General features: G+C 38.7%; 1 protein-coding gene across 1 annotated transcript in view; it reads left to right on the forward strand.

The window, feature by feature from the left end:
- Positions 1–24,788, forward strand: part of yata (N-terminal kinase-like protein yata) — a 46,966-nt gene extending 22,178 nt beyond the window's left edge. The window contains exons 10-17 of the mRNA XM_071677309.1: positions 3,210–3,403; positions 6,333–6,466; positions 11,032–11,183; positions 11,499–11,663; positions 15,667–15,807; positions 20,211–20,342; positions 21,759–21,858; positions 23,685–24,788. Of these exons, the coding sequence (XP_071533410.1) occupies positions 3,210–3,403; positions 6,333–6,466; positions 11,032–11,183; positions 11,499–11,663; positions 15,667–15,807; positions 20,211–20,342; positions 21,759–21,858; positions 23,685–23,809 (1,143 nt within the window). The 3' untranslated portion in view covers positions 23,810–24,788. The remainder of the gene's footprint in view (positions 1–3,209; positions 3,404–6,332; positions 6,467–11,031; positions 11,184–11,498; positions 11,664–15,666; positions 15,808–20,210; positions 20,343–21,758; positions 21,859–23,684) is intronic.
- The last annotated feature ends 824 nt before the right edge of the window (positions 24,789–25,612 follow it).

Raw genomic sequence — 25,612 nt, forward strand, 5'->3', positions numbered from 1 at the left:
ATTGGAAGGTAAGTTTGAATGGAGAAAACTAGAGGAAGTGAAGTGTTTTAGATATCTGGGAGTGGATTTGGCAGCAGATGGAACCTTGGAAGCGGAAGTGAGTCACAGGGTGGGGAAGGGGGCGAAAGTTCTGGGAGTGTTGAAAAATGTGTGGAAGGCGAGAACATTATCTTGGAAAGCAAAAATGGGTATGTTTGAAGGAATAGTGGTTCCAACAATGTTATATGGTTGTGAGGCGTGGGCTATAGATAGAGTTGTGCGGAGGAGGGTAGATGTGTTGGAAATGAGATGTTTGAGGACAATATGTGGTGTGAGGTTGTTTGATTGAGTAAGTAATGAAAGGGTAAGAGAGATGTGTGGTAATAAAAAGAGTGTGGTTGAGAGAGCAGAAGAGGGTGCATTGAAATGGTTGGTCACATGGAGAGAATGAGTGAGGAAAGATTGACAAAGAGGATATATGTGTCAGAGGTGAAGGGAACGAGGAGAAGTAGGAGACCAAATTGGAGGTGGAAGGATGGAGTGAAAAAGACTTTTGAGCGATCAGGACCTGAACATGCAGGAAAAGGCATGCAAGGAATAGAGTGAATTAGAACGATGTGATATACCGGGGTTGATGTGCTGTCTATGGATTGAACCAGGACATGTGAAGCATCTGGGGCAAACCATGGAAAGTTTTATGGGGCCTGGATGTGGAAAGGGATCTCTGATTTCGGTGCATTATACATGACAGCTAGAGACTGAGTGTAAATGAATGTGGCCTTTGTTGTCTTTTCCTTGCCCTACCTCGTGTGCGTGTGGGGGGAGGGGGTTGTCATTTCATGTGTGGCAAGGTGGCGACCGGAATGAATAAAGGCAGCAAGAATGAAATAGGTACATGTGTATATATGTATGTGTCTGTGTGTGTATGTATATATATACGTTGAAATGTATAGGTATGTATATGTGCATGTGTCGGCGTTTATGTATATACATATGTATGTGGGTGGGTTGGACCATTCTTTCATCTGTTTCCTTGCGCTACCTCGCTAACACGGGAGACAGCAACAAAGTATAATGACAATAAAGAAAATATTTATTTATGTATTTATTTAATATACTTTGTCGCTGTCTCTCTATGTATGATTTTATACCATTAGATAACCCAGCGGCCTTTCTCCAGGGGCTCCTGCCGCTTCATTACTGCACTATAATCAGTAGCAGAGAAATAATGGACTCCTTTTTTATAAGAAGTTCTCCCGCTTTCGTTAAATGACAGTGATACAGCCTGGCCAAAGACTACTTTTAACTTGCACTTTTTACTTGCACATTTAACTTGTACTGTAACCACAAGCAGCTAGATTCCAGTAACATATATGATATTGTTATCCCTACCCTTGGGTTGAGACAGTACTTCCCACACATCTAATGCATTTTATAAAAGGCAACTAAAAGGGATGTGACCTGGGGACTAGAAGTCCTCCCTTCTTGTATTACTTTCTACAAGAAGGAACAGAGGAAGGAGCCAAACAAGGATTTACTTTCCACTAAGGCTCAGTCATGTTTTGGACACTTCTTCACTTATGCAGGAAAGAGGGAATATATATGAAAGGAAAGAAGAAAGATATTTAACAGGAGGACCTCTTCTCCAGGGGATCCTGTAGTATCAAGGCTGACTGCCATCAGTAGCAGAGAAAGATGGACTCCTTTGGAGTGAGATGTTCTTTGAAGAAACTGAAGGTGACTTTTACACTCACATGTAACAGCAGACAGATTGAATTTGGTAACACCTATATATATGCGTAATTATTTTTCACACTTGATCAACATATCCTGTATTAGGGAGGTGGTATACATAAATGTTACATAAACAGTCATCGGACTACCTACACATCTGATAACACACCATTTGCCTCCACCCAAACAACCATCAGAAAGACTTAAAACACACAACAGCAAAGCCGAATGGCCAGCCTTTACATATAACATGGAGTCATAGCTCCAGAACTTCAGTACAGATGATTTTCCATCCTTACATCATACAGTCTCACACTTCACGAATATCTCCAACCAAGCCATAAAAGAGCGTACAACAAAGGCTTAGAAAGCATCACAAACCAAACTCCTCCCCATAAGCTACTCACACCTCATAAAGCATAGAAAGCAACTCAGATTAGATCATAACAGATATCAGAGAGTAAAGCCAAACTCTAAATGACACCTTCACTAATCTAATCACTGAAAGATTCGCTGGACACTGGCACTCCTTTCCTAATGCAGTGATCATAAGACCTACAGCAACCAGCTCTGGTTCATGTTAAAGAAGCTCCACTTTCATCTTTCCAGTGAAATTCTATCTCCCGAAGAACACACTAACATACTCTTGAGACATTACTCAAAAATTAGCCACATACCAACCTCGCACCTAAACTGGAAAATCATGAAATATCTATACTAAATCCATCCAGAAACAACTGCCCACCCATACTTCTCTCCCACTGATACAAGCAATGCCTTTAAACTCTTAAAGATGTTGGAAGATACTGTATTATTGAGCTTTAGGAGAAATGTGTCTGTTGTCTCACAAGATGGCCAAAGACTGAGTACATATTGTCTGTACCACACTGCAATATAAGGAGGAATATTTGTAAGTAATTTTGCTACCAAAAATTCCATATAAAGATTACTCAACACTGGTATGCAGATTTATTAGTTTAATAAACAGAATTTGAAATAGGAATATTAAGGTTGTCCAATGTCTATGAAAAAATCCAACAAATTTTCATCTGGAACTTTTGTGAACGAGGATTACACGTCAAAGCTTACTAGTCAGAGAGGAAATAGGGAAATGATAAGCAAGAAGAGTTTTATAGGAAATAAGCAAAGCTTGCCTCAGCTTGCAAGTAGTGTAACTTGTTATAGTCACCTTCTAGGATAAGGGAGATTCTTAGTTTCAGTGCATTTATCCTCTCTTGTTCTGATTTTGTTTCAAGAAGGTCATCTTTATATATTTTCATGTACCATATTTTTCAGAACAGTTAAGCTGATAAGCTCATTCCCATGATTATACAAGAATTTTGATGCTGTTTCACTAATACATGAAATATGGTGCTTCTAAGAAATGCATTGTAACTTGTAGTGCAGATAATGTTTGAAACTTTAAACTTTACTGGTTCTGACAGTCACAGGAATATATAAAGGTGTGAAATCAATTGAGTATTTTGAATTTTCAGGGAGGAATCCGAACCAATACTACTGTTTGTTTAGGAAAGATAGCAAACTATCTTCATCCAGATGTGAGACAGAAGTGCCTTACCTCTGCATTCACTCGAGCCATGAGGGATCCATTTCCTCCGGCACGTACAGCTGGTGTAATGGCCTTGGCAGCCACTCAGCAGTACTACACATTACAAGAAGTTGCTTCAAAGTAGGTTTTCTCTCTCTATTCTTCCACTTTTTGTATTCTTTAGGTATATTCTTACACTTCTTACTTCTTGTTTTACAGCATCCTCCTCTCCTTTATTTATTTTTCCCTCTCTTTTACCAAAAGTCACATCTTTTTTCCTCCTTATCTGTAGTCATATTTTAAAAGTACTCTACAAATCTCTTCCAAACCTCAGCCTTTGTCAGAAGGTCTACCAGATTGTTTTAGTATGCTCAGTCCTGACACAAGCCTTCCTTGTGCATCTGTGGGGAAGAGGGACTTAAGAAAGCCCCCAAGCTCTCAGCAGATTACAGGAGTATTCTTGTGAAAGATACTTTGTACTTTATATAGTATTTATCTTTGTACTAAAATACATGACCAGGATTGTTGTAAGAGATAAATTGTTTACTTGTTATTTATATTATACTTGATCGCCATTTCCCGCATCAGCAAGGTAGCGCCAGGAAACAGATAAAGAATGGCCCATCCATTCACATACGCACATGTATACATAAAAACCCATACACACACACATGTACATACATATGCATATACATTTCAACATATGCACGTATACATGAATACACATACACAGACATATACACATGTGCATTTTCATACTAGCTTGCCTTCATCCATCCCTCGTGTTACCCCGCCCCACAGGAGATAGCATTGCTACCCCCTTTCTTGGGGCAGGCATGCAGTCTGTAGGGGGTGAGGGGGAGCCTGGAAAGTGAGTAGTTGTTGTTTGCTTATGATATAGTGCTATTGGCAGATTCAAGTGAGAAACTGCAGAAGTTGGTGTCTGAGTTTAACAGTGAGTGAAAGGAAGAAGTTGAGAGTGAATGTGAGTAAAAGCAAGGTTATTAGGTTTAGCTTTGCAGAGAGACAGGTTAGTAGGGATGTGAGTTTTGATAAAAGAAATATGGAGGAAGTAGGGTATTTTAGTTACCAGCAAGTTGACATAGCAGTGAATAGAAATGTGGAAGCAGAGTTGAGTCATAGGTTGGATGAGAAAACGAAGGTTCTAGGGGCATTGAGGAATGTGTGGAGAGAGAATTTATTGTCTGGGAGAGTACAAATAGGTGTGTTTGAAGGTAAAGTAGTTGGATAAGAAAACGAAGGTTCTAGGGGCATTGAGGAATGTGTGGAGAGAGAAGTCATTGTCTGGGAGAGTACAAATAGGTGTGTTTGAAGGTATAGTAGTCCCAATGATGTATGAATGTTAGGCATAGGCTGTAGATTAGAATATATGGAGGAAGATTTTTTGGAATTTTTGAGTGCTCTGAGCCTGAATATACAGGAGGGTGAAAGGTGTTCACATGATAGAGTGAACTGGAGCCGTGTGATATATGGTGGATGACTTACTGTCATTGGACATGTAAAGCAGATGGGGAAAACCACGGTAAGGTGTGTAGATGAGGGGCAGTGGTTTTGGTGGGCTATACATGACAGCTAGAGAATGGATGTGTGCAAATAAGGCCTTTTCTTCATCTGTTCTTGATGCTGCATCACTGAAATGGGTGTTAGCTGAGTGGACAGGTTGAGAAGATGTAAAGAAATACTTTTAGAGTATAAGAGTGGTGGGTGAACGGAATAAGACTTTTACAGTATAGAGTGGTGGATGAATGAGATAAGATTACTGAAGACATAGATGATGTAGACAGCATACATATTTTTAAGAAATTGTATGATAGGAGAAAATATTCAAAAGATGTGGTCCCATGAGTGTAAAGCTCCTTCCCCATGTAATACAAAAAGGTAATGATAAATAGGTAATTAATTGCTCATACACACACACTGTTTGCCTTGTCTGATTTACTTGTAGCTGCATTTTTTTTATTACCATGATTAGGGCATGCTTTTGCCAGTGCCATGTTGGCTGCTATGAAAACAAATCCAAAATTGGTGACAACAAGAGGCATTGCATAAGTTCTCCCTTTAGTAAATTTTTGACTCAAGTTTGGTTTTAATTTTCTCTTGAGTTGCAATGCATGTTAAATGCTTGATCCATATTTTACTTTCCCACAGCCTAGCAAGGCAGCATATGTCAAGTCTCCTTCTTGTATTCTTGTGCTTGCATGGCTCTGAACATTCCAACGTGCCATTATTGTTCTTACGTTCCTTTGTTCTGTCAATTTTCACTCTTGATCTCCTTCCTCCTCTTACTTTCATCATGTTAAATGCCCTCTCTTAGTTACTTTTGCAGCAACTATTCTTTCCATGTTTTCAGACCATCTCAGCTACTCCTGTTGAAAAACTTAATCATGCTGTTGTATTCACATTATACTCTCTTTTTAGTCCTCCCCAATTTTAGATTCTTAAGTCATATTTTATTTGTTGCTTTATTTCCTCCGTCTTTTTTATCCTAATCCTAATACTGTAAGAAGAAATGTACTTCTGTAACCTTCACACTGTCATTCTTATATTTCAGACCTCTGCATCACTCACATTTATCAAGAAAGGCCACACTATGCCTTATTATTAGATTTACTGCAGCACCTTACATGTACATCTTCACCACTTCCAACTTGTTTCATGGTACCAGTATCTTGTCTGCCTTTCAGCCTTTTGTGCTTCATTATGTTTTGGTTTCTCTGATGATAAATGATAATTTTCCTGTTAAACATATACTTCTTTTTTTAATACTAGGTCATCATCATTTATGCTCGGGTATTTCCTACTCTTGGTGGTTTGGTAATGTATCAGGCAAAAAGATATTGTTAATGTGTGGTATTTTTGCATGCTTTGCCAAATGCATGCAAGTTTGTATCTTCTTTGAACCTTGGCTCTTCCCTAAGATCTTGTGGACTAACAACCAATGCATTTGGTATAATGCTTCCACTGTTTGATACAGATTTGATGATTATTCCATCTCTTTCTTAGATGTACTCTTTCTGCATAACGAGTAAAAAGAAAATTTGTCCAACAGGATCCTCCCAAGTCTATGCCAGCTAACTCTGGACCCAGAAAAGTCAGTTAGAGATTCTGTTTTCCGTGTCTTAAAAGGTTTCCTCAGCAAGTTAGAGAAGGTGTCAGAAGACCCAGCACTGAAAGAGCAAATGGGTAAGGCAATCTTGATATAGTTGACCATATGATGATGTTTCTGAGTTGGAGCACAAACTGAAATATAACTTAGGTTGTGAACAGTAAATAGAAGGTTGTAAGCAGTAAATACAATGCATAATGCCCAACATGTCCAGCACTCACATCATCCTTTCATTTCTACTCCTGTGCTTAAGAGGCATAGGGTTTGGGTATGTCACCATTTAAGGAAGGATGACAAATTATTTGGAAGGAATTAAATGTGTGTAAAAGCAAGGTCATGGTAGATGATTTTAGGAATTTAATAATGACAGTTGATGTACTTTGCAAGAAGTGAAGAGAACATTAACCATTTCACTGTCAGAATCACATGATCTCTGCTGAACCCAAAAAGTTTTTACTGAAAATCCCCACTAAGCAGAACCACTGGATAGTGAATCCCATTTTACAGTAGGGTTGGGGGGGTTACATTCTTTGGGGAGATTTCTTGTTTTAATTTTTACCCAAAATTGGGAATAGAATATCCTTAGTCATGATGAACTGGTCAGGCACAGTTTACATTTATGTATTTAGATAAGAAATACAGTGTAATGTATTTGAATATATGTATTTCATTCAGCATGATAACATGTAAGTGTTGGGATATGTTCCTGAATTTTGTCACACCCACTCCAGACACATTTTTATCCCCATTCATGACATTCATCCAAGGCAAACTCATCTACAGTGTGCATGATTACACCAGCCATGACACATATATACAAAATATGTTGTGCATGATTACACCAGCCATGACACATGTATACAAAATATGTAAGTTTACAATATGAAAACAAAAGATGACAAGAGCATTAACCAATAAAAGCAGTATCCAGGAACTATGGCATTGTGGTGAGAGCTTTGAATTTACTTTGAAGGAGTAGGAACATGGGTACATCTAGCCTCAAATACAGAGGAAAGGTTCAGAAAGAGGGAAAGATAGTGTGATATAAGATGTCAAAAAGCAAGAGCTTAGAGATGTGCAATGTGCACATGGAAGTGCATGGGAAGGACAGGTAATTGGAGACCTGATAATCCATAATGAGACTAGGTGTATGAAAAAAAGATATCTTAATTGATAGAAACAGGATGGGAAAGTGATGAAGATATTGGAGGCATTCCAGCTGGTTGGCATTTACAGAGTGTGATAGAGCAAGAAAGGAGTATAGCAGGATAAGAAAGAAGGAACAAAGAAACTTTAAAAGGAATATTGTGAGCAAGGCAAGAGAAAATCCAAAACTTTTCCTTGAATTCACGCAGAATGAATTGTCAGTTAAAGAGTAGTTACTCAGGTTAAGGGATTCAGAGGAAGGAATTGTAGAGGAAGATGTAAGAATTCTTACAAAAAAGTATCTTGTGAAAGGTAAGAAGCTGTATGCAGCTTTTATGGATCAGGAGAAAGTGTGGAACAGAGTTGAATTTTATTGGATGTGTTAGATATTTGGGGTAGGGGAACAACTGATGGATGATGTGAAAGTCTTCTGTAGAGTAGCAAATGCATGTATAAGAATGGATGGAGAGTTAAGTTAAAGTAAGTTTCAGTATGCATATGGTTGTGAGGCAGGGCTGTGTGATGTCACCATGGTTTTTTAACATATTTTTGGATGGAGCGATAAGTTAGGTGAAAGCAAAACTAGGGAAAGGGGTGTGGAGATGGAGTGTGGCAGTGAGATTTGGTGGCTAGTAACAAACTTGTTTTTGGATGTTACTGGGGATGCAGAGACAGGAGTGTGGCAGTGAGGAATGATGGCTAGTGACAAACTTGTTTGTGGATGTTACTTTGTTGTTTGCTGGGAGTGAAGAGGACTTGCAGAAGGTTGTAAGTGCTTCATGATGTGTGTGAGCATAGGACATTGAAAGTAAATACGAGTGAAAGTAAAGTAATGGCATTTGAAAGGAAGCAATAAAAGTATAGATATTACAAAATCCTCTTGAGTGAAAGAAAGAAGTGTATTGAACTATATTATAGATATGGAAGGAGAAAGGTTGGAACAGGTGAGAGAATGTAAGTGTTTAGGAGCTATCTTGGGTAAGCTTGGTGATACAGAAGAAAAGATAAGGAAGAGAGCAGTACAGGGTAGAAGAGTCATTGGGTCCCTTGGCAGAAGAATGAAGGGTTGAGGTGTAAATGTGGAGAAAATGATTAAGGGATAGCATAGTCCTCCCAACCTAGACTTTGAAACATGGATATGGAATGGGTCACAGGGGTCAAGAATCCAGGCTGTAGAAGTGAGGTATTTGAGAGGAGCATGTGGCATGAGTAGATCAAATGAAGAAAAAAGGAGGAAAGGATGGGGGTGTATGATAATTGTGGTATGGCAGAGAATGCAAATGGAATGAACTGTGGATTGGTAGAATGGGTGAAATATGATATCTTGAGGTGGTTTGGGCATGTAGAAAGAATGCAAGTTAGGGAGATTACAAGGAGTGTTTGATAATACAATTAGAGGAGTTTTGTATGTGGGGAAATAGAGTGGAAGAGTACCGGAGGGAGAGAAATGGGGGAAGAATGTGTGGAATGGTGTATGTGATTTAGGCATGTAAAGGCAGGGATAAGTGGAAACTCTTTTGCCATGGCTATCCCCTTGAAAGGATTTCCCAAAGGGAACAGATGTTGAGATATAGATAGATGGATATAAGGTTATGTAAGGAACTACACAGCAAGTTCAAAAGTCTTTACACAGAGAAAGGTACTATAACCCCAACACCAGTGAGACAGAATGAGGAGGATTTTTTAGAATACAGTACAATATCTAGAAAATGTATTTACAGAATGTTAAAAGTCTTGACCTGTACAAGCTCATGGCCCTGATGAAATGTTACCATAAGTACAGATTGTTCAAGATGCTCTTGGAGGGAGGTAAAGTGCCAAGGGAGTAGAAAAGGGCAAATGTTACACTTGTCTGTAAGAAAGGAGACCAGGAAGAGGCACAAATCTACAGACCTTTCTTACTGACGAGTCTGGCCTGTAAGGTTTTGGAGAAGATATTCAGAAGGCAAATGGATACATTTTACAGAGGAAGAATTACTGAAGTTAGAAATAGCACAGTTTTAGGGAAAGGAAGTCATTTTAAACTGACCACTTAGATTTCCATGAGAGTGAGTTCTGTCATAGATAAAAGGGAAGGCTGGGTGAATTGTTTGTATATGGATGGCTAGAAAGCTCATTGGCATTGTACCACTTGGGAGGCAAATGTTGAAGCTAGATTAGGAGGCAGGAAAAAGGGAGAGATTCCTTTATTAAATAGAAGATTTCTTAGTGGAAATGAACAAAGGATGATGTTTGAGGGTCATTCTTAAAATGAGTTAAGGTTACCAGTGGGTTGCCATAGGGTTCTGTACTTGGACCATTACTCTTCTTGATATGTGTAAATGACTTTCTAGAAGGATTGGACTCCTACTGGAATATGTTTGCAGATGATGCAAAAGTCATGAGGGAAATGAAAAGCATTGAGGATCACATTATCTAACAAAGTGACCTTAACTTACTCCAACTGTGGCCAGATACATGTTGGCCAGATACATTATTTGTGACTTTCAGCCTGGGTAAATGTAAAATAATGAGTATGGGACACACAGAAAGAAAGGACCCTGATATTATTATCATCTAGCAGAAAACATGGTATAGAAATGTGTCCGTGAAAAGAGCAAACAGTCAGTATCATCTCTAATCAGTTGCTAGAGTTTCACCTTTGGAGAGTAATTAAGAGACCAAATGTCTGCTGACAAATATTAGAATTGCATTCAGGTTAGCAGACAAGGAAATATTAAGCTAGCTATTCCTATTATATATAAGGCTGAAACTAGAATATGTTTCTCAAGTTTGGGTATTGCACCTAAAGAAGCACAAAGACCTGATATAGAAGTTCCAGAGGAGAGCAACAAAGACGTTGCCAGAATTAAGAGAGCTGATTTACAGGGAAAGCATATATGCCTTAAATTTATCGTCTTAGAAGAGAGAAGAATGATAGGTGACTTGATCACAGCCTTTAGACTTTTAAAACAGTTTATGACATGGACAGTGAACAGTTCTTTGTGAGATGCAAGGATAGAACAACTGGAGGCCATTATTCATTTGTTCTTAATGCTACTGTGCTGAAACAGAAGTAATTGGGTAAAGAGAAAATGAATTCTCACTTATATATTACTACAGCCTAGATTTGCTGTTTATCTTTATAAAGGAGTGAGATTTGCATTCATTATGTGTAATTTGGGAATTTCTTAGCTAGTACTGCTTTTGGCTACATCATTGTGACAAGCTTAGAGTCAGTAAATTTTATAATGCCTCCCATAGGTACTGCAGTAAATGTCTGCAGTAAAAAAGTTATACCTAATATTATATTCTTTCTTGTATGTAATTTTAAGTGATCAGTTTTGTCTTTGTCTTACATAACTGTCATTGCATTGTTTAAATGTTTAAGTTTATAATTGAAAGTTGAGTTCTGGAACATTATCATAGGTATTTGGTTTCTATATTATTTTGATAAGAGTGCTTTCATCTTAAAAATTAATGATCTCATTTCTGACTTAAGATTTTTCATTATCAGAGACGGAAGTGAAGAGTTTCAACTCAAGTACTTCTCAGCCAGCGTCTTGGGCAGGCTGGGCAGTTGGTGCCATTACATCAAAGTTTTATAAGAGTTCCATAAGTGTAAATCCTCAGCAACAGCAGCAGCAGCAACAGCAGGGTCAGCAGAAGGTAGATTAGATACTCCTCATGAAATTTTCACATCATGTATTATAATGCCTCAAAAGGTCCCAAGTACTGTAGTAGCTTTTATTTGATAACTGATAATAGATAGCAGTTGTTAATTCAAATGGATTTTGGTACTTTTTTGTCCATTGTACTCACTCTTTGTAAATGCTTGACTGATTTTAATCATATTTCTTTGAGTTTATTCATTTTGTTGAATTATCAGATTGTATTTTTAATTCAAGACAGTAACTTCTGTGAACCAGTAACATATGTATTGCCAAGAATAACCACCTAGTAAGAAATGCATTTATTCTGCAGCCAGCCTCCTCTTCATTTGGTACTTTTACACCTTCCACTAAGACTAGTAGTGTAGCTTCCATCCCGTTGGAAGAGCCTGGCAAACCCTCCAACAGAAGTCCGACTAAATTGCCCGATGAGGAGTCTGACAATGATGACTGGGAGAACTCTGATTGGAAATCTCTGGTTAGTCTAATAATTCCACTGGATTATAAGTAGTCATTTAAGTTGTATCTTTGTTTATAGATATATAAAGACATGTGTGGTGTGCAAAGTGAGAGGGTTAGGGAGAATGATTTGGTAAACAGAGAAGAGATAGTAAAAGCTTTGCGGAAGATGAAAGCCGGCAAGGCAGCGGGTTTGGATGGTATTGCTGTGGAATTTATTAAAAAAGGGGGTGACTGTATTGTTGACTGGTTGGTAAGGCTATTTGATGTACAGAGCATCAGACTGGGGAAGAGCATTGTGGTTTCAGAAGTGGTAGAGGATGTGTGGATCAGGTGTTTGCTTTGAAGAATGTATGTGAGAAGTACTTAGAAAAGCAAATTTGTATGTAGCATTTATGTATCTGGAGAAGGCATATGATAGAGTTGATAGAGATGCTCAGTGGAAGGTATTAAGAATATATGGTGTGGGGGAGCAAGTTGTTAGAAGCAGTGGAAAGTTTTTATCGAGGATGTAAGGCTTGTGTATGTGTAGGAAGAGAGGAAAGTGATTTGTTCTCAGTGAATGTTGGTTTGAGGCAGGGGTGTGTGATGTCTCCATGGTTGTTTAATTTGTTTATGGATGGGGTTGTTAGGGAGGTGAATGCAAGAGTTTTGGAAAGAGGGGCAAGTATGCAGTCTGTTGTGTATGAGAGAGCTTGGGAAGTGAGTCAGTTGTTGTTTGCTGATGATACAGTGCTGGTGGCTGATTCGTGTGAGAAACTGTAGAAGCTGGTGACTGAGTTTGGTAAAGTGTGTTAAAAAGAAAGCTGAGAGTAAATGTGAATAAGAGCAAGGTTATTAGGTACAGTAGGGTTGAGGGACAAGTCAACTGGGAGTTAAGTTTGAATGGAGAAAAACTGGAGGAAGTGAAGTGTTTTAGATATCTGGGAGTGGATTTGGCAGCGGATGGAATCATGGAAGCGGAAGTGAATCATAAGGTGGGGGAGGGGGCAAAAGTTCTGGGAGCATTGAAAAATGTGTGGAAGTTGAGAACATTAGCTCGGAAAACAAAAATGGGTATGTTTGAAGGAATAGTGGTTCCAACAATGTTGTATGGTTGCGAGGCATGGGTTATAGATAGAGTTGTGTGGAAGAGGGTGGATGTGCTGGAAATGAGATGTGTGAGGACAAAATGTGGTGTGAGGTGGTTTGATTGAGTAAGTAATAATAGGGTAAGAGAGATGTGTGGTAATAGAAAGAGTGTGGTTGAGAGAGCAGAAGAGGGTGTTTTGAAATGGTTTGGTCACATGGAGAGAATGAGTGAGGAAAGATTGACAGAGAGGATATATGTGTCAAAGGTGGAGGGAACGAGGAGAAGTGGGAGACCAAATTGGAGGTGGAAAGATGGAGTGAAAAAGATTATGAGTGATCGGGGCCTGAACATGCAGGAAGGTGAAAGGCATGCAAGGAATAGAGTGATTGGAATGATGTGGTATACTGGGGTCGATGTGCTGTCAATGGATTGAACCAGGGCATGTGAAGTGTCTGGGGTAAACCATGGAAAGTTCTGTGGGGCCTGGCTGTGGAAAGGGAGCTGTGGTTTCGGTGCATAATACATGACAGCTAGAGACTGAGTGTTAACGAATGTGGCCTTTGTTATGCTTTCCTAGCGCTACCTCACGCACATGAGGGGAGAGTGGGGTTGTTATTTCATGTGTGGTGGGGTGGCGATGGGAATGAATAAAGGCAACCAGTATGAATTATATACATGTGTATATATGTATATGTCTGTGTGTGTATATGTATGTATACGTTGAGATGTATAGATATGTTTATTTGCGTGTGTGGACGTGTATGTATATACATGTGTATGTGGGTGGGTTGGGCCATTCTTTCATTTGTTTCCTTGCGCTACCTCGCTAACTCGGGAGACAGCGACAAAGCAAAATAATAAAAAAAAAAAATATTTTATTTGGAGAAAGTGAGTAAGGAAAGGTTGACAAAGAGGATTAATGTGTCAGAAGTGAAGGGAACAATGAGAATTTGGAGACCAGATTGGCGATAGAAGGATGGAGGAAAAAGATTTTGAGCTATTGGGGCCTGAACTTGCTGGAGGGTGAAAGGTGTACATGGGATAGAGTGAATTGGAACAATAAGGTATACTGTGGTCAACATACTGTCAGTGGACTGAACTAGGGCATATGAAGGGATTTGGGTAAACCTTGGAAAGGTCTGTAATTCAAACATTCTTCTTTGACCCCCTTTCTTTTATGCCCTGTTACTACTCAGGCATTCTGTCAGTCTTCAGGCACCTCATCATAAGTAATACATACAGCAAAAATCTTAATAAACTGGTCAGCGACACAGTAACCCCTTTCTTGAGAAATTCAACTGCATTTCCGTGCACTCCAATCACCTTGCCACATTTCTTCTTATTTCAATGGCCTTTCGTGGTGTGGTGGTCAGCATTCCTAACTATCTATAGTTCATGCCTCGCATCCATGCAAAATGCTAGGACTACTGTACCTTCAGATATACCCATTTTTAACCTTCTATATGGTGACTTCTCTTTCCTCATAATCCTCAACACTTTTACAACCTTGGCCCTATACCCACCTGTTGACTTACCTCTGCTTCCATGCCATTTGCTGTCATGTCCACTCCCCCATATCTAAGAGACCCCAGTTCTATCAGGTTTTCTCCATTGAAACATGCACCCAACTAACTTGTCTCTTGTACTTAAAAACCTATTGATCTTGTTTTTATTCACATTTACTCTCAACTCTCTTGTTTTACACATTCTTCCAAACTCAGACACCAATTTCTTTGGTTTCTCACTTACATCTGCCACCAGTGGTGTGCCATCAGTTAACAACTTACTCACTTTCCAGGCCCCCTCACCCCTGACAGACTACATACCTGCCCCTCTGTATGTATGTGTAAGAAAATTATAACCCTATTGGCAATGTTAAACATGTTTATTTTCAAATTCTTGGTCTTTTGCATTCATTATGTGTGAGCTTGAATTGTACAAGGCTCACTAGAAACCAAGTTAGACATGGTATAGTTTACTTGTAAGCAAGACCAAGAATTATGTAGGTAAACTACACTTGAATGTACAAGATTTATACTTGAAATATATTATATTATATAACCAAATATGACTATAAGAGGGGAATGTATTCTGACAAATCTAACAAAGATGATCTGAGAGCCTGTTATTTGAGAAAGAGTGATATTTCATTGACACAAAAATATGGGATAGAATTATGATTAAAAGTCTTAATATTAGATAAAGTGACTTTCACTTTAAGCCATGGCTTTTCAAAACAAAAGGCTCCATTTTAACTTTTGGTTGGAAAATAAAGCTTATGGAGAAACTTTTGCTCAATAAATTGATGTCAGTAGAGGATAAGTACAGGTAGTCATGTAGCTTTGATTGTATTGATGTATGCATATTTTCTAAACCAAGTGTTCTCAATCGCCAATTCTTTTTCAGCACACCTCAACAAGCTGTTTACCATTCAATTTGCCACAGGTACCCAATGTCCACACTTATAACCTCATCTGCCATATGCTTTACTCTTGTATTTAGATTACCTGTCAACAAGATCTTATTCTTTGCATCAAAATTGCTAAGCATTCCTTCAGCTCCTCCCAAAAAACACCTCTTTCTTCTCTGTTTTAACTGCCAGGTGCATAAGCAATAAGATACATCCTCCTCTCATGGTTTGGTTTCATTCTAATCCATAATAATCTTTATTCATCAACATAGTCCTACAACTCCTTCATCATAAGTGCCATCTCTTGATTTAGCTCTTACCCATACATAAACCCCAGACTTTGCTTCCTGAACACTTTCAAACCACTCCACAACTTTATAGTTTCTCTCATCAGACATAGCACCTGTCGTTCCTTTCTCATCCTGGTTACATCTACATATTCAGGCACCCCAGCCTAAGCCTTTGAGGAGAAACCCTTGTATGGCTGTCTACCTGCCAGCTTATAAAGACAGCTTTAATTTGTAATATCTTTTGTGGCAGGATGACTCCTCAGAAGGAAAGAAGAGTGACACTGTTTTGAAGCCAACTACGGTGTCTAGTGCTCTAGCTGCTGCTGATGGTGACATGGATGGTGAAGATGGATGGGGAGAAGATGAAGAATGGGGCAGCTTAGAGGATGGGGTAAGGAATCATAGTAATATCACCATTTTTAGATGTTTATAATGTGACATAGTTGATCATAGTTGTAATAATAAGCTGTCATTATTTCCATGAATGAAACTGTTGTTATTTTCATATTGTTTGCAGTTATTATAATGTTTTTACCAAATATTATTATCCCTGGGGATAGGGGAAAATGAATACTTCCCAAGTATTCCATGCGTGTTGTAGAAGGCGACTAAAAGGGGAGGGAGTGGGGGGCTGGAAACCCTCCCCTCTCGTTTTTAATTTTCCAAAAGAAGAAACAGAGAAAGGGGCCAAGTAAGGATTTCCCTCAAAGGCTCAGTCCTCTGTTCTTGATGCTCTTCGCTAATGTGGGAAATGGCGAATAGTATAAAAAAAAAAAATCAAATATTATGGAATTAATCTGTGGTTTTTATTTCTAACAAGCCTTTTTCTGAAGCAGAAAAGGTTGGCTCATGCATTCTCTCATTTAGTATCAGTAAATTTGAACAGCTTGGTACTTGAAGGTGTTAAGTTAGCTTCCATCACAAAACCATACTACCAATTTGTTCGTGTCACTATCTTGCCATTAAATCATTATCAGAATAAAGAAATAGTCAAATACACAAAACAAGAAATAGTACAGCTCTATGAAATTTTTGGTGATGGAACAAACACCTGTTATAACTGAATTAACTCTTATCAAAAACAAATTGTGTTCAAGTGAAATTGACAACATCCATCCATGCCCATGAAGCAAATGGCAGCTGTGACAAAGCACCTCCCCTCCTCACAGTGGAACCTGGATCAGCTTCAGCCTTACTGCTGGCAATATCTTGCTCTTCTTCCTCCTGCTTTCAGACTCCCATATCTTTGTGAAAACTGCATCCATTTGATTCACTGTCAATCTCATCTGAAATGTTCAGGTCAAGTGTATCGAGTAAGTATGATTTGGGTTTCTTTATATGGCTTGTGTGAGGCAAAGTTGTTATAAAATCATATGCTTCAGCAATATGATGGTTCATAGCCACTTGAGTGGAAAAAAATATCAACTAATACATGGAAATACCCTATGAGATGCCAGTAAGTGCATTCTGAATGATTTACATCCCTATAACTGCACATTGACTTTTTAGAAATGAGATTTGTTGTCTGAGAGACAGACAATTCCTGGAGGCAGTGTGTCCCATTTATTGGATGCCAGCAGTCATCTAGCTGTCATGTATAGTGCACCAAAACCACAGCTCCCTTTCCACATCCAGGCCCCACAAAACTTTCCATGGTTTACCCCAGATGCCTCACATGCCATGGTTCAGTCCATTGACAGCATGTCGACCTCTTTACATCTCATCATTACAATTCACTCTATACCTTGCACGCCTTTCACCCATCTGCATGTTCAGGCCCCAATCGCTCAAAATCTTTTTCACTCCATTCTTCCACCTCCAGTTTGATCTCCCACTTCTCGTTCCCTTCACCTCTGACACATCTATCCTCTTTGTCAATCTTTCCTCACTCATTCTCTCCATGTGACCAAACCATTTCAAAACACCCTCTTCTGCTCTCTCAACCACACTCTTTATTACCACACGTCTCTTTTACCCTTTCATTACTTAATCAAACCACCTCACACCACATATTGTCCTCAAACATCTCATTTCCAGCACATCCACCTTCTTCTGCACAACCCTATCTATAGCCCATGCCTCACAACCATATAACATTGTTGGAACCACTATTCCGTCAAACATACCCATTTTTGCTTTCCGAGATAATGCTCTCGCCTCCCTCACATTTTTCAACGCTCCCAAAACTTTCGCCCCCTCCCCCACCCTTTGACTCACTTCCACTTCCATGGTTCCATCCACTGCCAAAACCACTCCCAGATATCTAAAACACTTCACTTCTTCCAGTTTTTCTCCATTCAGACTTACCTCCCAATTGACTTATCTCTCAACCCTACTGTACCTAATAACCTTACTCTTATTCACATGTACTCTCATCTTTCTTCTTTCACACACTTTACCAAACTGAGTCACCAGCTTCTGCAGTTTCTCACCTGAATCAGCCACCAGCACTGTATCATCAGCAAACAACAACTGACTCACTTCCCAAGCCCCCTCATCCACAACAGATTGCATACTTGCCCCTCTCTCCCTAACAACCCCATCCATAAACAAATTAAACAACCATGGAGACATTCACTGAGAACCAATCACTTTCCTCTCTTCCTACTCATACACATGCCTTACATCCTTGATATAAACTTTTCACTGCTTCTAGCAACTTGCCTCCCACACCATATACTCTTAATACCTTCCACAGAGCATCTCTATCAGCTCTATCATATGCCTTCTCCTGATCCATAAATGGTACATACAAATCCATTTGTTTTTCTAAGTATTTCTCACATCATTCTTCAAAGCAAACACCTGATCCACACATTATCTACCACTTCTGAAACCACACTGCTCTTCCCTAATCTGATGCTCTGTACATGCCTTCACCCTTTCAGTCAATACCCTCCCATATAATTTCCCAGGAATACTCAAGAAACTTATACCTCTGTAATTTGAACTCTCACCTTTATCCTTTTGCCTTTGTACAATGGCACTATGCACGCATTCCGCCAATCCTCAGGCACTTCACCGTGAGTCATACATACATTGAATATCCCCACCAACCAGTCAACAATACAGTCACCCCCTTTTTTAATAAATTCCACTGCAATACCATCCAAACTCGCTGCCTTGCTGGCTTTCATCTTCCGTAAAGCTTTTACTACCTCTTCTCTGTTTACCAAATCATTCTCCCTAACCCTCTCACTTTGCACACCACCTCAACCAAAACACCCTATATCTGCCACTCTATCATCTAACACATTCAACAAACCTTCAAAATACTCACTCCATCTCCTTCTCACATCACCACTACTTTTTATTATCTCCCCATTATCCCCATTCATTGATGTTCCCATTTGTTCTCTTGTCTTACGCTCTTTATTTACCTCCTTCCAAAATATCTTTTTATTCTCCCTAAAATTTAATGATACTCTCTCACCCCAACTCTCATTTGCTCTCTTTTTCACCTCTTGTACCTTACTCTTAACCTGCTTCTTTTCTTTTATACATCTCCTAATCATTTGTGTTATTTCCTTGCAAAACTCATCCAAATGCCCCTCTCTTCTCTCTCACTAATAATCTTACTTCTTCATCCCATCACTCACACACTTTCTAATCTGCCCACCTCCCACGCTTCTCATGCCACAAGCATCTTTTGCACAAGCCGTTACTGCTTCCCTAAATACATTCCATTCCTCCCTGACTCCCCTTACTTTCTTTGCTCTCACCTTTTTTCATACTGCACTCAGTCTCTCCTGGTACTTCCTCATACAAGTCTCCTTCCCAAGCTCACTTACTCTCACCACTCTCTTCACCTCAACATTCTCTCTTCTTTTCTGAAAACCTCTACAAATTTTCACCTTCGCCTCGACAAGATAATGATCAGTCATCCCTCCAGTTGCACCTCTCAGCACATTAACATCCAAAAGTCTCTCTTTCATGCTCCTATCAATTAACACGTAATCCAATAACGCTCTCTGGCCATCCCTCCTACCCACATACATATACTTATGTATATCTCTCTCTTTAAACCAGGTATTCCCAGTCACCAGTCCTTTTTCAGCACACAAATCTCCAAGCTCTTCTCCATTTACATTCACAACACTGAACACCCCATGTACACCAATTATTCCCTCAACTGCCACATTACTCACCTATATATAACATATACATGCATATATACACATGTACACATACTTGCTTGCCATCATCCATTCCTGGCGCTACCCTGCCCCTCAGGGAACAGCATTGCTACCTCCTGCTTCAGCAAGGTAGCGCCAAGAAAACAGACAAAAAAGGCCATGTTCACTCACCCTCAGTCTCTAGCTGTCATGTGTAATGCACTGAAACCACAGCTCCTTGTCCACATCGCTGTTTCTCAAGTTAGCAAGGTAGCACCAGGAAACAGACGAAGAACAGCCCATCCACTCATATACACATATATATACATAAACGCTTGAAAATAGTCAATGAATTTCTGGTTTGAATGCGAGGCTTTAGTGCTCCATGTTTTCGTAGTTAATTCTGCTATTTCTGTGTGTTTTACCCGTGTTCTGGCCTCAATTTGGCATCCAGTGTGTCCAACCCTCTAGCACTTCATATTTGTCTACATTATACTTGTTATTTACATTATTACCTATAACATATCCACACTGGAAAACACTACAAGAAGGACCAATATTTATATTTCAAAAAAAATCTATAGTATGATCCTTGCTCAATCTTCAGGAATCTGAACAGATCCTTCAGCCTAATAGATATATCAGTTTTAATGTCATATATTTTCTTATATTTTTGCAGTTTGATAGCAACATTGAGAGTAACAAACTTGAATCTGAATGTAGAGTCAACACAAATACAAAAACATCTGTCAGCACTTCATCAGCACCGGGGATTAGTGAAGACTTTTTCAATTACCTTGTTGGTGACCAGGTATGTGTATGTTTTATTATGCTTATAGATAGATACTTTGATTGGCATTACTTGACTCCACCTGCTTATGGTTGCACCTTGAGTGAAAAGTCATTTTTGGCGAGGCTGTATCATTGTCTCTTGGTAATTGGGAGTACAGTCTTATTGAAGAACTTATAACTCCAAAGGAGTCCCCAGTTTTTCTGTTACTGGAAATTGTGCAGCCTTGGAATAGCAGGAGCTTGTAAAGATGGGGTCCTAGGGCAGTTGTGAATTAAGTGATGTACTATAATTCAACGACGTGCTGTCAATGGATTGAACCAGGGCATGTGAAGCGTCTGGGGTAAACCATGGAAAGTTCTGTGCAGCCTGGATGTGGAAAGGGAGCTGTGGTTTCGGCGCATCATTACATGACAGCTAGAGACTGAGTGTGAACGAATGGGGCCTTTGTTGTCTTTTCCTAGCGCTACCTCGCACACATGGGGGGAGGCGGTTGTTATTCCATGTGTGGCTAGGTGGCGATGGGAATAGATAAAGGCAGACGGCCTAAATTATGTACATGTATATGTATATGTCTGTGTGTGTATATGTATGTATACATTGAGATGTATAGGTATGTATATTTGTGTGTGTGGATGTGTATGTATATACATGTGTATGTGGGTGGGTTGGGCCATTCTTTCGTCTGTTTCCTTGCGCTACCTTGCTAACGCGGGAGGCAGCGACAAAGAAAAGTAAATAAATAAATAAATAAATTCTATGATTCAAAAATATTTTTAATTCTTACTAATATTTCATTATTATGTTAAACATAGATCTGATGTACATGAGAACTAACTTCATATACTTTGCTAGATTCTCATTGAGAGCATAGTGTAGAAGGGTTGACAAAGATGATATATGTGTCAGAAGTGGAGGGAACAAGGGGAACTGGCAGACCAAATTGGAGATGATAGGGTGGAATGAAAAAGGTTTTAAGTGATTGGGGTCAAACATGCAGGAGGATGGAAGGCATGAATGAGAATTGGAATGATGTGGTGTACTGGGGTCGATGCACTGTCAGTGGACTGAACCAGGGCATGTGAAGCATCTGAGGTAAACCTTGGAGAGGTCTGTGGGGCCAGGTTGTGGATGCGGAGTTGTAGTTTGTGCATTACATTTGACAGCTCAAGAATGGATGTGAGCAGATGCTGTGTTTCTTTTTCAGCTGTTCCTTGCTCTACCTCAAAGGGAGGAAGATATGGTACAATATAATTGATGTAGGTAATGATTGGTTAAAGACATGAAGCATGTTTTTCAGAACCTAACTCCAATCCTTAAACAATTTAGTATGTGCTCCCTTAAGTAAAGTATTCTAAACTGCATATTTGATTGATTCCAAAAGCCATCTCTTTCAGTAAGTATACCTCAGTCAAAGCCTGATCTTTCTTTCTCAAGGAGAGAGAAGCTGTTGTTAGTCGCTCCACGACACATATGTCTTCCAGCAAGACTTCACAAGGTGGGGGCTGGGATGATTGGCTTGATCAACAAACTTCCGGTAAGCTCATTTTGACCTATGTGCTGGAATGCTGTAAGTATGTGTATTTATAAGTGCAATTATGAATAACTGTGAAGTTAGTATACTGTAAACTATTTCAAAATGTAATATAGTGAATATAACTGGTCAGAGTATGATTATGTAATTTTACTGTATATATTTTTGCTACAGTTAGACATTAGTTTTATTGCACATATGTAGCTGTGTGATAATTACAGTGAATGCAACAGTTAAACATCAAAAATCCATTTTTGAGGACACTTATGATTGTGTCACCTGCATAGCACAGCAGGCACATAGGGATCACCTTTTCCATTTTCATTGTTGTCCATGTATCCTTTGTCAGTTGTCATACCCTAATTTAGTGAAGATATGTTTAACCTAACCTTACATCAATCATTATTCTTTATGCTGTCTCTTTGCATCTGAATAGATAGAATGGCATTTGACGTATAGCTTTGATTTGGATTTTACCTGATTTTGCCCCTCATAAAGAACTTAAATTGGCATGCCATGTAATGGTCAGGTCAAACACAGCAAACTATATACTGTACATGGTTGTTTATCAATGTATAAAGATTTGGATGGCTTAAGATCCTTAAGTTCCCTATGATTTTGGTGTGAGTTATGCCCCATATGAAAAGGTTTAACCTAGAATTTAACTTGGTTCATAACATGTCTGTGGAACTTAATACAGATGTGTTTGATGTTCTCTGAACAGTATATGCACCCATTTTATTTTAGTCCCAATAACTGCACTACAATGAAGGTGTCACAAGTATTTCATTAAACATCATTATAGTTATTTCACTTGTGTAGCATGGCAGAAACCTTGGGACTGTTTGGTGTAGCTTCATCATAAGTCATTATTTCATCCATCTCTCCATCTTTCATCTGCCTTTCTATCTATCTATCCTTCATCAGAAGTGACACTTTAAGCTGCAACTGAATGTTCTCGTTCTTGTTCTGATACTGATTTAAATTATTTCTTGCTTATAAAAGGTTGAGTGGTATAAAACCTATAACTCTAGGATGGGTTTGCCTCTGCAATGCTTTTTTATGAAAAAAATTAACTTGAAACTTAAACTGGCTCATAAATTGAAGAAAACTCCATCTTTGGTCTTGGACCTTAATTCAGATGTTTTCGTGTTATATGTTCAGCATTACAGACATATAAGGAATGCTTTGTCTGTTGTGCCATCCATCTGTTCATTGTCCATCCTTGGGAGTCACACTTCAGCCTGCGTCATAATCCTGGTCATAGCTTGATCAGGTCAGATACTCTTGATTTTTTTTCCATACATATTGGCCATTTCCTGTATCATCAAGGTAATGTCAAGAACAGATGACTGAGCCTTATACTTTGTGATGTTGTAACCCATTATCTAAAGAACTGAATTACATAACATTATTTTGATTTTGATTTTGCTTGTGTTGTGCTGCTTATGAAGTGGGTAGCTTGGAATTGAATGTAGCTTTTGCCAATATTTTCACCAGTTCTTATTTCACTTTCATTCACAGTCCCAATATACTCACCAGTTCTTGTTTCACTCTGTCTAAGTACTACAATATACTAGTTGGTGACACAGGTTTTCTGTGGAACACTTTTCTAGTATGAATGTTGCAGTTGTAAACAGTTTGCAGATTGATTCTCTTATATTTGTATCTGTGACATTGATATATCAGAGTAGTACCTGATCATTGATATACCTTGTGATCATTTATACCTCCCAGTACACCTGATATGACTTTTTTATTTACATTACACTCATTCTTACAATATGCTTCAAATAATGAAGTTATATAACTGAATTTTATATTGGTAGGTTTCAGTAAAGCAGAGGAGCAACGTCGGCAACGTGAAGAGAAAAAGCTACAACGGCAGAGAGAGATTGAAGCAAAACGAGCGACTCGCACAGGACCCATGAAATTAGGAGCAAAGAAAATGTGAAAAATAGTTGCTGGAAATAAACACATTGGGGAAATTGTTTTGCCTGATTGCAAGTCTAGATGATAGTTGATAGATACAGTAGAGCACAGGTTAGCAAGATTTTATTTGATCGTATGAACTTCTCCATACAAACAAATGAATTTGTATGTACATAGTGTTTGAATGAAAATTTGAATATATTTTACATTGAAGATATTTCTGTATTTCTGATAGAAATCTCTGTTATACTCATTCAATATATTTCATGCATTAAAAGGGGTTTGTGCATGTAGAATATTTTTCAAAGACTTTTATTTGACACTTGAGAGCAGCCCTTAAAAGCTTGCTGATGTGCTTGTCACAATTTTTCATGGTTGTCATACAACTAAGAGATTTGATATTTTTGTGCACTGTTATAAGTACAGTTGCTCTAACATATAAAGTATGATTAATAACTTGCAGTTTGCAGAACCTCATCCAGAACTTCTGTTTACTATATGCTTCCACAGAATCCCTTTTCATGGCACCTAAGTGTAACCTAAAGTTATGATTTTAATCATATATTGTTTGATTCATGAAGAATATTATTGTTAACTTTCACTACATGAAGTAACTCGCTTCCTTGATAAGAGATAGTAAGAAGAGTACGTGTATCCAAAAGATTTTGGACCTAACCATGAATACAAAATTGTGTGAGAGATAATTTCATTATATTACATTGTCATTGTAACCAAAACCTGTCAACTTTCAGGTTAGTAAAGACCAAGTGAGAGTGTTAGTTTCTAAGAATGGTGTGATTTTGGTAGAATATTAATTTCACTTGTAACTGAGTCTAAGTGATCCATAGCTTGTTGAACTACAGCTTGTTTGACAGCCAGCTTATGAGGTGGACCTTTGTAGCCTGAATAATTGATACCTCTATCTCTGACACCCATTCCCTCCAGAGACTTCCACTGAGGGGATGGCCATGGTAAAGTGAAATAATTAAAATCATGCAAAGTTTAAACACTCTGGGTTATCCTTTTGGTTTACATTAGTATTAATTTTTTCTTGGTGGATATTTGACATAGTACAGCAATGTCTGTTTTGTTTAATAAAAATATTTTCTTTATGAAAGAAAAATTTGCCTACTTTCACAAATTTTAATGTCTCTTTATATATATTTTATATTTTGAGTCCTTTCAAATGAACATAGGTGGACCATTATTTTTTTTCAAGCTTGTTCACCATTTTCATTGTAAATGAGGTAGTGCCAGGAACAGATGAAGAAAGACTGCATTTGCTCACATCCATTATCTAGCTGTCATGTATAATGCACTGAAACCACAGCCCCTACCCACAACCAGGCCCTGCAGACCTCTCCATGGCTTCCCTTGGTTGCTTCATAGGCTTTGATTCAGTCTATTGACAGCATGTTTCTCCCTGTATACCACATTGCTCCAGTTCACTCTATCCCTTGCACACCTTTCACCCTCCTGCATATTCAGGCCTTAGTCACTCAAACCATTTTCATTCCATCCTTCCATTTCCTCCCTTCCACTTCTGACACATATCCTCTTTGTTAACCTCTCCTTACTCATTCTCTCCATATGTCCAAACACAGCCTCTTCAGCTCTGTCAACCACACTTCTTATTACCACACCTCTCTGCAGGGCATGGGCTATAGATGGGATTGTATGGAGGAGGGTGGATGTGCTGGAGATGAAATGTTTGAGGATATGTAGTGTGAGGTGGTTTGATTGAGTAAGTAATGAAAGGATAAGAGATATGTGTGTAAATAAAAAGAGTGTGATTAAGAGAGCAGAAGAGGGTATGCTGAAATGC

Source organism: Panulirus ornatus, chromosome 25, assembly GCF_036320965.1.
Source record: "Panulirus ornatus isolate Po-2019 chromosome 25, ASM3632096v1, whole genome shotgun sequence".
Classification (NCBI taxonomy): domain Eukaryota; kingdom Metazoa; phylum Arthropoda; class Malacostraca; order Decapoda; family Palinuridae; genus Panulirus; species Panulirus ornatus.